At 47.6% G+C, this 16,060-nt stretch overlaps 1 protein-coding gene and 1 pseudogene across 1 annotated transcript in view; both read left to right on the top strand.

Annotated features, from left to right (window-relative positions):
• The window catches only part of col4a5 (collagen, type IV, alpha 5 (Alport syndrome)), a 306,253-nt gene that overhangs the window by 149,610 nt on the left and 140,583 nt on the right, over positions 1-16,060 (top strand). Inside the window, exons 5-8 of the mRNA XM_086000713.1 lie at positions 5,734-5,778; positions 7,326-7,370; positions 8,633-8,695; positions 8,787-8,840. Of these exons, the coding sequence (XP_085856839.1) occupies positions 5,734-5,778; positions 7,326-7,370; positions 8,633-8,695; positions 8,787-8,840 (207 nt within the window). The remainder of the gene's footprint in view (positions 1-5,733; positions 5,779-7,325; positions 7,371-8,632; positions 8,696-8,786; positions 8,841-16,060) is intronic.
• LOC147125291 (protein NATD1 pseudogene) lies at positions 12,590-14,462 on the top strand (annotated as a pseudogene).

Genomic DNA, 16,060 nt, shown 5'->3' with positions numbered 1-16,060 from the left:
AAAAACTTGGGAACTGCATTCTCTTCGATTTTTATCGAGGCGGTTACGCCTTTAAGCGTGCCCAGTTCTTGTTGAAATACCTCTTTGGCGTTAGCTAAGATTGTTGACAATCGTCCAGGAGTGACGTCTTCATCTTTTTTACCGTCCACCGTCATTGCATGAATGGAATGCTAATCTAAGTTTATCTTCCTGATCCATTCCCGTCCCAATAACGGTGGTCCACCATTTGGCAGTATGTAGAGATACAATTTCCGTATGTTCTTGCCATTGTATTCGACAGGCACCCTTATTTTTCCTCTGGGGTATACTTTTTGCCCCGTATACGTCGTCAAGACGATGAATGTCTCTCTCAAGGGTATGTGTGAAAATAGCCGCTCGTAGTCTCGTCGATTCATGACGGTTAGCGCTGATCCTGTATCCAATTCCATTTTAACTTGGGACCCTGCTATCGTGAGGGTGACCCAAATGGTTCGGTGATCCTCTTTTGCGATTACATTGTGAAGTTTGAGACAGCTTAGTCTCCTGTTTCCGGATTCACTATCACTCATCTGGTCTTCGGAACTACTGTCCGTCATCTTTTGTACTTTCTTGTACGATTCCTTAGTAGCCTTTTTGTTGTCGCTGGTCTTCTTCCCAGACCTGCAAACTCGTGCAATGTGTTCAATCTTCCCGCATTGTCTGCATATTTTGTCTTTGGACCAGCAGTCCTTCTGGTCAATGTTAGTTCTGCCGCAGCGATAACATTTTGCAAATCCCCGTGTCATTTCGTGGGTGCCGTATTCCTGTGGTTTTTGTTGAATTTCTGCAGCTCCCCTGGCTGCTGCTTCATACGATACTGCCACGCTGAAAGCCTTATCCAGCGTCAGCTCTTTTTCTGAGAGTAACTTCTTCTGTGTTCCTTCACTCAGGAGTCCACAGGCAAATTTGTCCCATAGGGTATCTGCCAGTCCTGCTCCGAACTGGCAGCGCTTTGATAGCTTGCGTAGTTCCGTAAGATACTCAGCATTGCTCTCATCTTTGTGCTGAGTTCTCCTGTGGAATTTAAATCTTTCTGCTATCAACAGCGGTGCAGGGTTTAAGTGTTCCTGTAGGACAGCAACAATTTTGTTAAAACTCTTCACCTTTGGTTTGGCTGGAGTAATCAGGTCCCGCAATAGGCCGTACGTTCTAGCGCCCATTAAGTTTAGCAATATCGATGCCTTTTTCCCCTCCGCTATTTCGTTTGCCTCGAAATATACCTCGACTCTTTCCACATACGTGGTCCAGTCCTCTAATGTATTATCAAAAGGAGTGATACAGCCAGTCTTCGGCACCTTGCAAATCTAAAATGGCGCCTCCCGCGCTTTGCCTTCTTCCCCGATTTAACAAAATGGCGCCTCCCGCGCTTTGCCTTCTTCCCCGCTGTTGTTAGCGCTGCTTTCGACGGTTTCTTGCGCGTTAAATATTGATTCTTTTTCTTTTATTATTTTCCCGTCGTGGAGCGGACCCTCTGGGACACTTCCCTCCCTCTTCTTAGGTCCGAACGCTGCCCGGCTTCGAAGCACCGGCCGCGCCCTGTGTGCTCCACCCTCTCTCTCTTTGCCTCCCGACTCGCTGCCCGGCCCCGTTGAAAAGCCACCCGATCGAGCTTCAGCCCGCCGCAGCCCAGGAAGGATCAGAGCACTACCTGCCACCAGCCCGACTAGCTGGGAAACCACAGACTGGTGAACCGAACCTGGCTCTTGACAGTCTCTCCTGCAAGTTTTCAAACCGATGATTGACGGTCGACGCCCGTTTCTCGAGTTTCTTTGGACTCCATTTTTTTTTCTTTCTTCTGGCTCCGACCTTCAACAACGTCGTCTGAGGTGCTGCCGAGTTGCAGGTAAGTTCGTTTCTTACTCGTCGCCAGTGTTAAGTCCGTGAATAATTGAGACACGGACCAGCAGGAGTGAAAACAAACAAGTCTTTACTGGTGGAAGTCAATAGTGAAACTAAAAACAGAGGCTCTCTAGCACCTTTTATACAGGGGTGGTCACTGCCGGTACTGCAGTCTGAGACCAGTTATTCTCTTAAAGGTACATACACAACACTAGGGTCCTCAATTTAAATAAAGGAAACTACGATGGTCTGAGGAGCGAGTTGGGTAAGATTGATTGGGGAATGGCACTCAAAGGGTTGATGGTGGATAGGCAATGGCAAACATTCAAAGACCGAATGGATGAGCTACAGAATTTGTTCATCCCAGTTTGGCATAAAAATAAAACAAAAAAGGTGACTCAACCGTGGCTAACAAAGGAAATTAGGGATAGCATAAGATCCAAGGAGACGACATATAAATTGGCCAGAAAAAGCAATAATCCTGAGGATTGGGAGCAGTTTAGGATTCAACAAAGGAGGACAAAGGGATTAATTAAGAAAGGGAAAATAGAATATGAGAGTAAGCTATCAGGGAACATAAAAACTGACTGTAAAAGCTTTTATAGGTATGTGAAGAGAAAAAGATTGATGAAGTCAAGCGTAGGTCCCTTGCAGTCAGAATCAGGGGAATTTATAATGGGAAACAAAGAAATGGCAGACCAACTAAATTCATACTTTGGTTCTGTCTTCACAAAGGAGGACAGAAATAACCTCCCAGAGATGCCGGGGAAAATAGGGTCTGATGAAAGGGTGGAAATGAAAGAAATCAGTATTTGTAGGGAAATGGTGTTAGGAAAATTGATGGGACTGAAGGCCGATAAATCCCCAGGGCCTGATAATCTACATCCCAGGGTACTTAAGGAAGTGGCCCGAGAAATAGTAGATGCATTGCTGGTCATCTTCCAGAACTCGATAGACTCTGGAACAGTACCCATGGATTGGAGGGTAGCTAATGTTACCCCACTATTCAAAAAAGGTGGTAGAGAAAAAGCGGGGAATTATAGACCGGTAAGCCTGACATCGGTAGTGGGGAAAATGCTAGAGTCTATTATAAAAGATGTAATAGCAGAGCACTTGGAAAGCAGTGACAGGATCGGACAAAGTCAACATGGATTTACAAAAGGTAAATCATGCTTGACTAATCTACTGGAATCTTTTGAGGATGTAACTGGTAAAATAGATAAGGGAGAACCAGTGGATGTGGTGTATTTGGACTTTCAGAAGGCTTTCGATAAGGTCCCACATAAGAGATTAGCGTGCAAAATTAAGGCACATGGGATTGGGGGCAAGGTATTGACTTGGATAGAGAACTGGTTGGCGGACAGAAAGCAAAGAGTTGGAATAAACGGGTCGTTTTCCGGGTGGCAGGCAGTGACTAGTGGGGTACTGCAAGGATCGGTCCTAGGACCCCAGCTGTTCACAATATATATTAATGATCTGGACGAGGGAATTGGATGTAATATCTCCAAATTTGCAGACAACACAAAGCTGGGTGGGAGGGTAAGCTGTGAGGAGGATGTCGTGAAACTCCAGTACGATTTGGACAGGTTGGGTGATTGGGCAGAAACATGGCAAATGCACTATAATGTGGATAAATGTGAGGTTATCCACTCTGGTGGCAAAAACAGAAGGGCAGATTATTATTTGAATGGCAATAGATTGGGAGAAGGGGAAGTGCAAAGAGACCTGGGTGTTCTTGTGCACCAGTCGCTGAAGGTAAACATGCAGGTGCAGCAGGCGGTTAAGAAGGCAAATGGTGTGTTGGCCTTCGTAGCAAGAGGGTTCGAGTACAGGAACAAGGATGTCTTGCTACAGTTGTACAGGGCCTTGGTGAGACCGCACCTTGAATATTGTGTGCAGTTTTGGTCGCCTTACCTGAGGAAGGACGTTCTTGCCATGGAAAGAGTGCAGCGAAGATTCACCAGGCTGATACCTGGGATGGCAGGAATGACGTATGAGGAGAGATTGTGTTGATTGGGCTAATACTCACTGGAGTTTAGAAGATTGAGAGGGGATCTCATCGAAACCTATAAAATTCTGTCAGGCCTGGATAGACTAGATGCAGGAAGGATGTTTCTGATGGCTGGGGAGTCCAGAACCAGGGGTCATAGTCTAAGGATAAAGGGTAAGCCATTTCGGACTGAAATGAGGAGGAATTTCTTCACCCAGAGAGTGGTGAACCTGTGGAATTCTCTGCCACAGAGGGCGGTGGAGGCCAGTTCATTAAATATATTCAAGAAAGAGTTGGATATATTTCTTAAGGCTAAAGGGATCAAGGGATATGGGGAGAAGGCAGGGACAGGGTACTGAATTTGGATGATCAGCCATGATCTCATTGAATGGCGGAGCAGGCTCGAAGGGCCGAATGGCCTACTCCTGCTCCTATCTTCTATGTTTCTAAATATTTGCAGGGCTATGGGGAAAAAGCAGGGGAGTGGGACTAAACGGAAAGCTCTTTCAAAGAGCCGGCACAGACACGATGGGCCGAATGGCCTCCTTCTGTGCTGTCATTCTATGTAGGAAATGTAATCAAGAGTTTATTTTGGTTTTTACGTCACTGAAGATTTGATTCTGGCATTTACCCACTCAACTGGATCTTCTGACTTTTTGTCAAAGGATTAAAATAACTGACGTCCCTAAGCTCTTACTCAGCACTCCGGGATGTCTGCTGTTGTCGACTATTTATTGCTTTCAAGCAAGGCTTTTCTATCTGTGCACTAAATTTGTTGCCAACGAAATGGCAGATTTGATTCCACTTTGATTTTTCAAATAACTTTCCCACTTTTCCTGGCATAAAAAGGCTTATCCAAGATCCTGGATGATCCTGGCCTTCCCTGAATATGTTAATCGCCATGGAAATGGTTCCAGGCGCAGTGAGCTGTTGCCACGATGGAGCTGCCTCATGTCCTCCTGATGGAAGGCCCAAGTGACCTGTCTAAGTGTCAATGAGTACACACGAGTTAGATTTCTGATACAACCGAATGAAAAACTCTTATTAAAGAGGAGAGCAATTGTGATTTTTGTTTTTGAAGTATTTTATCCCTGGCGAACATTTTGAAAACTCTTCTTGTCATCATTTCCCATCGTCTTCTGAAGGGGTGGACTGATGTTGGTTCTGAAAGGGCGGTGGAAACAACTTCAATAGTAGCTTTCAAAAGGGAATTGGATTAATACTTGAAAGGGGGAAACATTTGCAGGGCTTATGGGGAAAGAGCGGGGGAGTGGGACTAAACGGAAAGCCCTTTCAAAGAGCCCGGCACAGGCCCGATGGGCTGAATGGCCTCCTTCTGTGCTGTGTCATTCTATGTAGGAAATGTAATCAAGAGTTTATTTTGGTTTTTACATCACTGAAGATTTGATTCTGGCAGCTCTCTGGTTCCTCGCCCCAGCAGCCATTCTTCATGCGAGAGCCCGGCTGGCGAGTGTCAGCAGGCTGCTAGGCCTCACAGCTGAGCCTGATCCTGCCCTCCGCAAGTCTGTTCTCTCCACCGAGGCAGGGGATGGAGGGGGGGGAATCACTGAATACTGATCAGTAGTGAAGCCATCCTTAGCTCAGAGGGCACTGAGGCAATTGGAACGGCTCCGCTGCCAACCAGGCTGAGGTCAGCACAGGCCAGGAGGTCACAGCTTGGGCCTTCCTAGTTTGCATGGCTCGGCACACATGGAGTAGTGTACTTACCCCACTGAGCAAAGGGAGGTGCTCTTTTTGTTTGAATCATTTGACCTTGAGAATGTTGATTAGAACGGCTAGCATGAATCGGCTAAAAGCTTGAGATATGTTGTGGCTTCAAACTGTGGACCGAGAAGTGTTTTAATTTTCTCTCTGTTTCTCCTCAGGGCGACACTGGACCATCTGGGTTTTCAGGACCTAAAGGAATAAGAGTAAGCGATTGATGCCTGGGAGAGGGGTGCCCTCCGACTGGTGCAGATATAAACACGTTGGCGTAGAAATTCGTCTCGGGCGATGACGCCAAGCGGGCGGTATCTCCTCGGCCTCCAGTTATACGCCCTGCTCGATAGACGGTTCCATTGTAGAGCTGTATTTCGGGCAGCCCGTGGCCCTACCGCCTGTTTTTTTTGCACTGCCGCCGGAAGCGAATTTCTACCCGGTGTAATGTTTGTGTGAAAACGCTCCGCTGCTTGCGGTAGAGCTGGGCCGTGCATCTTGACACAGTGCCTGCACCCGCTATGTTACATCGAGCCAGCGTAGATGCTTCACGTCGGAATCCTTCGCCAACCTGAATGACGTGGAGCTCCGCTTGCACTTTCCACTAAGTGGGCAACACATTCGCTTTGGACAAGCGCGTATTTACTGTTGCAATTGGCTGGCTGGCTTTCTGTCAGTCGACGTGACAAATGGGCAGTACGACTTGGTCGATTGCCTGTTGGGGAAGCCAGGCTGCTCCTCACTATCTGCTGTTAACGTTAGGCAGTTTAATACACGACCACCCAGCATGCTACACTGACATTCGTCACCCTGTCCTGCTCGACATGGACACGGTAACAGGCCAAGCACTATGCCCATCTGCCGCAGGGAAAATAGGACGGCGAGGAGCGCAGGCATCTTTATGAAGCCGTCAGCTGCGGTTTCTTTAGTGAAATGACACTGGAGCTGTTTCAGTGCCTGTTACTCGTGGACTGATGAGACATTGGTTTGCGCCTGTTTTCTCACAGATTGAATTCCTCACTTCAGCTGACCTGTCGGGCAGAGTAGGTGCCCCCCTGACCTCAGTGGGGAGTTGAAACAGTGCAATTCAGTTATGGTATGTTGGGAGAGCGTCACTGCTCCACACTACCTGATGGGTGGGGAACGGAAGGTCAGTGTGATGATACAGGTGTTAGTTGTCAGAAGGGAGAACATTGACGTTGATATTTACAAAGCCTGTGAAGTTCTGGTCTGTTCTGAATGTCTGGATAAGTACTCTGGTCTCCCACATGTGGCTGGTGTGTACACTGGACAACCCCTTTTGTAAATGGGTTGCTGTTCTCTGAGATACCCTCTTTGTGAATGTACTGCTGTATCCTTTGAGTAATCCCTTAGTGAATGACTTAGTGTAATCTTGTGGTTCCCCCTCTGTGAACAGGTGTGAGCTGGCGGTGCTCCCTCTGTGCATAGGAGTTCAATACACCGAGCAATAGAGGGGACTTGTCAGCCTTTAGCAAGCTGGAGGTGTGATTTTCCATCAGGAATGTGATTGAGTTTGTGGCAAAGCCCCATTAGCAGCGATGCCCCCTCGGAAATGACTGCAAAGTGGAGGACACATCCTTATCGGACCAAAAGAGATGTTACGCTTCGTGACCAAGTGATTAGGTTACAGCTGATCATTTGCTGCCTCTTAACTGGCCATGTGGTTACAGGAGCAGGTTATCAAAGTGCCACTGGTATACGTTTGTCCTGTTAACTCCATCTTTGTTTCGTGGTTTGACAGGGGCCTCCAGGTCTTCCAGGCTTCCCCGGAACCCCTGGTGTTCCAGTAAGTATTAAGCATTTCACCATCATACTTCAGCAACCTTTTCCGGACGTTTCTGCTACGTTTAACGGTGTGTTTTTCACATTGCTAAAAAAATATATATATTATTTTTCATAAAATTAAACTCAATCCATCAGAAAGTTACACCTAGGAATGATTAGGAAAATGAACAGGGCAGAACATTGGTTTGCTCGGTTACCCCCATATCCTCTGACCTTTCCTTTTCTATGCCTCCTTAGCTCCCAAGTATATTTTCCTCCTTCCGTGTTGAATTCAAGGCTCCTTGCACAGTTCTAACTTGTATTTTCCAAAACCGTGGAACTTTGATCCTCTTTCAATTTTCCCTCCCCCCCCCTGTAATCTTCAGGCTTTTAAACCCAGACTAGGCCTATCCTAATCACTACTGGTTCATTTACTCCTCTGCCTACTCTGTCTATTCAACCCTGGTGCTGTGCTGAACTGTGGGCCTGGGACCTTCACCTAAGTTTCTTAAAGGGAATAAGGAGGCAGCAGGAGCAGGAAACCAAGAGCTTGAGCTACTTTTATGCTGCCACTCTTTTGTATTCCAGGAGACCGGCATCTGTGAATTTGCTCCCGGCATTTGCAACGGCAGATGTGGCTCCCTTATCCAAGTAGCAGACTTCTCGACCCATTTTATCTGTGTCTGTTCGTTCTTGTGAACCAAGTCACGGAGCATCAGTAGACTATTCAACTGAAAGGCATCACAGCCAATCCTAGCCTCACTTGATAATCTCTCACACACACACACACACACACTTTCCAATAGATGTCACTGGATAGGAATCCTAACTGATTCTTTTTCTTTCCTTTACCCTCCCTGGACCAGGGGTGCTCAAGTCAGTTGTAACACCCCAGAGGTTGCCCTGGTGAGATCGGTTACCTCAGCACAGACCACAAGTAACGAAACTGGGACCTCCCAGCCTGGGGCAGTCCCACACCAGGTGGTGCACATACCAAATGAGCCATTGCGACTGCTTATTTTAATTAACGAATATATTTTTATTTGGAGTTGTGACCCCGCCCCTCCACATGTGTGTCCATGCCCCTTGACCTGCGTGACTCAGTTAAGAATGTTCTATTCCTTGCCATGCCATCCCTCAATGGAAAACAAACATATACAGTGAGCAAAACATTGAACAAAAACTGTTAGACTTGTGAAAAAATGTACCCTTTTTCTCTTTTATACCCCTATTTTTTTTGTACTGAAAGTGTAGCATTTATTTACTTCCCATTTTACTTTAAAGGGGCTACCAGGTCAAGATGGGCCTTCAGGTCCTCCAGGCATCCCAGGTTGCAATGGAACAAAGGTATGTTCTTCTCAAATAGTTTTCTTTCTATGTCTTTTTTTCTTTTTAAAATATGTTCAAATGTCCATGAATCTTTGTTTCTGTCACACAGGGAGAACGAGGCTTTTCAGGTGGTCCCGGCTTTCCTGGGCTACAGGGCCCTCCGGTAAGTGAACTAAACATAAACTACACTGTTGTAATAATTAATCTGGTGAATGACGGTGGTTGTGGCTACAGTCCTGTTTATCCCAGACGGCAGGGAATATCCATCTAATATAGGGAGTTGATCCAACCCTTCAAAGGTGCAGAGATACTGAAGACCTCTATTAGATTCCCTTAATCTTCTCTGTTTCAGTGAAAAAAGCTCTAATTGTTCAAGCCTTTCTTTAGAACTATAACCTCTCATTCTTGGTATCATTCGAGTGAATCTCCCCATAGCCGTTTCCATGGTTGCAGGCCTCAGAAGCCTACTCCTGCAGCTGATTCTCTTCCCCTATTTCCAGGTGCCAGACTCTGCCTGGGGATGGGCCTGCGCTGGGAAACGTTTGACCAATTTAAACCCAGGCAGGTATAAGTTATCTCAGATGGTGTGCACTTTGGAAGTACCTTGCCTGACTAGTACCTAGGTTGGGTGCGGTAGCATAGTGATTATGTTACTGGACTAGTAATCCAGAAGCCTGGACTACTTAATCTAATAAGCGGGAGTTTAAATCCCACCACAGCAGCTGGGGAATCTAAATTCAGTTACTTTTATTCCAGATTTATTTAATTATCAGTAATGGTGACCATGAAACTACTGGATTGTCGTAAAAATCCATCTGGTTCACTAATGTCCGTTAGTGAAGGAAATCTGCCGTCCTTATCCGGTCTGGCCTATATGTGACTCCAGACCCACAGCAATGTGGTTGGCCTGAAAAGACCTAGCAAAACCATTCAGTTGTACCAAACTGCTACAAAGAAGTATACTAAGAATAAAACCGGATGGACCACCTGGCATCGACCTAGACACACCCATGGCAAAATCCACGACAAGGCCTTGGACAACGTGGACCACTTTCCATACCTCGGGAGCCTACTGTCAACAAGGGCAGACATCGACGACGAAGTCCAACACCGCCTTCAGTGTGCCAGTGCAGCCTTCGGTTGCCTGAGGAAGAGAGTGTTTGAAGACCAGGACCTCAAACCCGGCACTAAGCTCATGGTCTACAGAGCAGCAGTGATACCCACCCTGCTGTATGCCTCAGAGACATGGACTATGTACAGCAGGCACCTCAAAGCACTGGAGAGATACCACCAATGCTGCCTCCGCAAGATCCTGTAAATCCATTGGCAGGATAGGTGCACCAACGTCAGTGTTCTCGCTCAGGCCAACATCCCCAGCATCGAAGCTTTGACCATGCTCGATCAGCTCCGATGGACGGGTCACATCGTCCGCATGCCCAATACGAGACTCCTAAAACAAGCTACTCTGAGCTCCGGCACAGCAAGAGAGCCCCAGGTGGGCAGAGGAAATGCTTCAAGGACACCCTCAAAGCTTCCTTGAAAAAGTGCAACATCCCTACTGACACCTGGGAATCCCTGGCCCAAGACCACACAAAGTGGAAGAGAAGTTCACTGGAGTTTAGAAGATTGAGAGGGGATCTCATCAAAACCTATAAAATTCTGTCAGGCCTGGACAGACTAGATGCAAGAAGGATGTTTATGATGGCTGGGGAGTCCAGAACCAGGGGTCATAGTCTAAGGATAAGGGGTAAGCCATTTAGGACTGAAATGAGGAGGAATTTCTTCACCCAGAGAGTGGTGAACCTGTGGAATTCTCTGCCACAGAGGGCGGTGGAGGCCAGTTCATTAAATATATTCAAAAAAGAGTTGGATATATTTCTTAAGGCTAAAGGGATCAAGGGATATGGGGAGAAAGCAGGGACAGGGTACTGAATTTGGATGATCAGCCATGATCTCATTCAATGGCGGAGCAGGCTCGAAGGGCCGAATGGCCTACTCCTGTTTCTTCTATGTTTCTAAACATCTGGGAAGGCACCGAATACCTTGAGTTTCTTCGCCGGGAGCAAGCAGAAGCCAAGCGCAAGCAGCGCACGTCAACCCAAGCACCCCACCCACCCGCCCCTTCAACCACCGTCTGCCCCACCTGTGACAGAGACTGTAGGTCCCGCATTGGACTCATCAGTCACCTGCGAACTCATTTTTTGATGTGGAAGCAAGTCATCCTCAGTTCCGAGGGACTGCCTAAAAAGAAGAGACACGTCCAGCCCAGTCGACCCTGCAAAGTCCTCCTCACTAACATCTTGGGAAGTTGTGCCAAAATTGGGAGAGCTGTCCCACAGACTAGTCAAGCAACAGCCTGACACAGTCATACTCACAGAATCATACCTTCAGCCACTGTCCCAGACACCTCCATTACCATCCCTGGGTATGTCCTGTCCCACTGGCAGGACATACCCAGGGATGGTGATGGAGGAGTCTGGAGTAGACTATGACTATTTCCTAGAGCTTAGAAGAATGAGAGGTGATCTAATTGAAACATATTAAATTCTTAGAGGGCTTGGCAGAGTTAATGCTGGGAAAATGTTTCCCCTGGCTGGGGAATCTAGAACACGGGGTCACAGTCTCAGAACAAGGAGTTGGCCATTTAGGACTGAGATGAGGAGGAATTTCTTCACTCAAAGGGTTGTGAATCTTTGGAATTCTCTACCCCAGAGAGCTGTGGAGGCTCAGTCATTGAGTATATTCAAGACTGAGATCGATAGATTTTTGGACACTAAGGGAATCAAGGGATATGGGGATAGTGCAAGAAAGTGGAGTTAAGGTGGAAGATCAGCCATGATCTTGTTGAATGGCGGAGCAGACTCAAAGGGCCAAATGGCCTACTCCTGCTCCTATTTCTTATGTTCTTATGTTTATGACAGTATTGGTAGAAGTGACTACTGCACAATCCTTGTGGAAATGAAATCCCGTCTTCACACTGAGGACACCCTCCATCGTGTTGTGTGGCACTACCACCGTGCTAAATGGGATAGATTCAGAACAGATCTAGCAGCTCAAAACTGGGCATCCATGAGGCGCTGTGGGCCATCAGCAGCAGCAGAATTGTATTCCACCACAATCCTGGTTCAATGAAGAGTGTAGAAGAACATGCCAGGAGCAGCACCAGGCGTACCTAAAAATGAGGTGCCAACCTGGTGAAGCTACAACACAGGACTACATGCATGTTAAACAGCGGAAACAGAGCTAAGCGACCCCACAACCAATGGATCAGATCAATGCTCTGTCGTCATGCCACATCTAGCCGTGAATGGTGGTGGACCATTAAACAATTAACGGGAGGAGGAGGCTCCATGAACATCCCCATCCTCAATGATGGCGACGCCCAGCACGTGAGTGCAAAAGCCAAGGCTGAAACCGTTCGCAACCATCTTCAGCCTGAAGTGCCAAGTGGATGATCCACCTCCGGCTCCTCCTGAGGTCCCCACCATCACAGAAGCCAGACTTCAGAGAATTCGATTCACTCCACGTGATATCAAGAAACGGCTGAACGCACTGGATACAGCAAAGTCTATGGGCCCTGACAACATCTCAGCTATTGTGCTGAAGATTTGTGCTCCAGAACTAGCCACGCCTCTAGCCAAGCTGTTCCAGTATAGCTACAACACTGGTATCTACCCGACAATGTGGAAAATTGCCCAGGTATGTCCTGTCCACAAAACGCAGGACAAATCCAGTCCAGTTAATTACCACCCCATCAGAATACTCTCAATCATCAGCAAAGTGATGGAAGGTGTTGTTAACAGTGCTATCAAGCGGCACTTACTCACCAATAACCTACCTGCTCACCGATGCTTAGTTTGGGTTCCGCCAGGATCACTTGGCTCCAGTCTGAATTCCAGAGGTGAGGTGAGAGTGACTGCCCTTGACATCAAGGCAGCATTTGACCGAGTGTGGCATCAAGGAGCCCTAGTAAAATTGAAGTCCGTGGGAATCGGGAAAAACTCTCCACTGACTGGGGTCATACATAGATGAGTTTGGGAGACTGTGAGCCGGACCACAGTTCCTGGCCGCTGCGACAGGGGGCGCCAGCACCGCGTGACAGGCTCTGCTCGCGCGGCAGAAGGTTGCAGGCAGCCATGTCACGGCAGTTTGTCGCTAACCTGTTGGCGCTGATGAATTCCGGAGCCGGAGGCTGGTTGGGCCGCAGTGGCTGTTCCGACCTGTATGTCCAACACGACCGGGCAAAACGCCAGTTCTCCATTAAGCTGGACGATTCGTCAGAAGAAGCTGTTTTGCGGTACAGTTACATCGGAAATAAAACGGTTGATCTGAACAGCACAACAGTGCCAAGTGTGTTCAGGGGACGAGGAGTTGGCGTGCGGCTAGCACAGGCTGCCTTGAATTTTGTGGTAGAGGAGGACCTCAAGGCGCACATTAGCTGCTGGTTTATAAGGAAATACGTGATGGAGATTCCAAGGCCTCAGTACAGGGAACGGATAGTGAACTGACAGCACAGATCATCGGTCCCCTTCACGCTGGTTTGGAACAAATGTCTCCAACTTCGCATTATACAGAAAAAAAAAGAAAAAAAATCACCCGTTTATGGTTTAAATGATTTTGATCACGTTAAATGGATTATCATTTTCAGACTGGAATGTATATGTGTCCACTAATGACACTGTAGTTGATGCGTATAGCAGAGATGCATGTAAGAGGAAGCTGGATAAACACGCAAGGAAGAAAAGAATAGAAGGGTATGGATGGGGTTAGATGAAGAGGGGTGGGAGGAAGCTCGTGTGGAGCATAAACACCGGCATAGACCTGTTGGGCCGAATGGCCTGTTTCTGTGCTGTACATTCTATGCAATCTATTGCACAAAGGAAAATGGTTGTGGTTGTTGGAGATCAATCATCTCAGCCACAGGACATCGCTGTAAGAGTTCCTCAGAGCAGTGTCCTGGGCCCAACCATCTTCAGCTGACCTTCCCTCCATCATAGGGTCAGAAGTGGGGATGTTTGCTGATGACTGCACAGTGTTCAGTTCCATTCGCAACTCCTGAGATAATGAAGCAGTCCGTGACTGCATGCAGCAAAACCTGGACTACATTCAGACTGGGTTGATAAGTGGCAGGTAACATTCATGCCACAGAAGTGCCAGGCAATGACTATCTCCAACAACAGAGAGTCTAACTACCGCCCCTTGACATTCAACGGCATTGCCATTGCCGAATCCCCCACCATCAACATCGTGGGGGTCACCATTGACCAGAAACTTAACTGGACCAGCCACATAAATACTGTGGCAACAAGAGCAGGTCAGAAGCTAGGGATTCACGGCGAGTGTCTCACCTCCTGACTCCCCAGAGCCTTTCCATCATCTACAAGGCACAAGTCAGGAGTGTGATGGAATACGCCTCACTTGCCTGGATAATGTATTGTCGTCCCTTCATCGTTGCTGGGTCAAAATCCTGGAACTCTCTCCCTAACAGCATTATGGGAATACCTTCACCACACGGACTGCAGCGGTTCAAGAAGGCGGCTCACCACCACCTTCTCCAGGGCAATAAGGATGGACAATAAATGCTGGCATTACCAGCGACGCCCCCATCCCATGAACGAATTTTAAAAAAAGGTGGTGGGAGGAATCTCGGCCCCACCATTTCTCCGTATCTGCCATCTATGTGGCCACTCTGCTAAACTAGCTCTATGTCTTGCTGTAGTCTCCTGCATTCTTCTTTACAGTTTGCCATGTCTCCTAATTTGATATCGTCAGCAAACATCGATATCACTCCTCTTCTGCCTCTGTCCAAGTCATTTCTAGAAACGAAAAACAGTCGAGGTCCCAGCGTCGATCCCTTGGGATACAGCACTACCCACATCCCACCAGCCCGAGAAGCTTCCATTTACCTCTGCCTTGTGTTTAATAAGGTTTAGATTTTCATCAACGGACTTGAGGTGTGTTGGCTGTAGGCCCACAAAATAACCACCTTTTAGTATTGATCGAACAGAGTGGTAGAGAATGGTTGTACAAGTCGTTTAATTTGGGGACTGAGTAATGCGCTTAGTCCATAACACTTTAAAGAGCCTCAGGTGTTTGCTGTGTATCTTCCACTGTATATTAATGTGGAATACTGCTTCAGGGAAATGGAGAGAGTGGAACAGCCAGTTATCGACACTTAGCTACATTTTATTAGGGACCTTCCAGACATAGTTACTCCAAGTGACTGTACCACGTGGTAATGACTGGTGTCATCAAGCATGTTTCGCAATATGAGCTGGTACTGATTTTCTGTAAGGGGAAATAAAAGTCACACTTTAACGGTGATATGCTGCTTGTGTGATCCTGTATTCATCAGTTAAAACCACTCCACCATTCACCACCCCGGTGTTACACAGATAGTGCTCCCTCCAGACACAATTCAAGTTTGGAAGGACAGAATCTATAACTGTATGGCTGGGTGATTTTCCCAGTTCAAGTGCATGCAGTGTGAACATTTCAGCGTCTCACTTAACCTTGTGACAACACAGGGAACTGAAGCTGGAGTCGGCCTAAGCTAATTTGGGCTCCTGATGGAAACAACTGGGAACAGGGCACCTGTCTGCCCATCTCAACCAGGGTATGGAGACCTATATAAAGAGTGGATGTGAGTGTGACTCAACACAGCACTGCTGTGCCTTGTCTGCCAGCTTGTCTGGGGGAATCTGCCACTACCTGAAGTGGTGGAAGTCCCATGTGCAGCTTAAATTTTTTTTGACATGTGCCAGGGCAGCCTCAGGTGACACTCTGACTGTTTGCCCCTTGATTGGGGGAAATGGCAAATAGAGACCCCAAAGTGGCCCAGAGCTGAGATCAGTAACTCCACACCGTGAAGAAAGACAGACTTGCATTTATATAGCGGCTTTCATGACCACTGGACGACCCAAGAGGTTGCAGGTTTGGGAGGTGCTGCTGAAGAAGCCTTGGCGAGTTGGTGCAGTGCATCTTGCAGATGGTACACACTGCAGCCACGGTATGCCGGTGGTGGAGGGAGGGAATATTTAAGGTGGTGGATGGGGTGCCAATCAAGCGGGCTGCTTTGTCCTGGATGGTGTTGAGCTTCTTGAGTGTTGTTGGTGCTGCACTCATCCAGGCAAGTGGAGAATATTCCATCACACTCCTGACTTGCACCTTGTAGATGGTGGAAAGGCTTTGGGGAGTCAGGAGGTGAGACACTGCAAGCTCATTGTTCAGGCTTGCACATGAGGAATAGCCACTTGGCTGAAGTACAGAAGTGCCGCCACTACCTGTCCATCCGTGCCCAACCCCAGCAGGAGTCGGTGCCCGCAGCAAAGAGGGGAGGAAAATTGGGCAGGAAAGACAGCTCAATAAAGACACAAAGGCTGC

The sequence above is a fragment of the Somniosus microcephalus genome, chromosome 1 (assembly GCF_052327205.1).
Source record: "Somniosus microcephalus isolate GS21.2 chromosome 1, FLI_Smic_1.0, whole genome shotgun sequence".
Classification (NCBI taxonomy): domain Eukaryota; kingdom Metazoa; phylum Chordata; class Chondrichthyes; order Squaliformes; family Somniosidae; genus Somniosus; species Somniosus microcephalus.
Note: the sequence above shows the minus strand (reverse complement) of the source record. Positions and strands in the feature narration are given on the sequence as shown.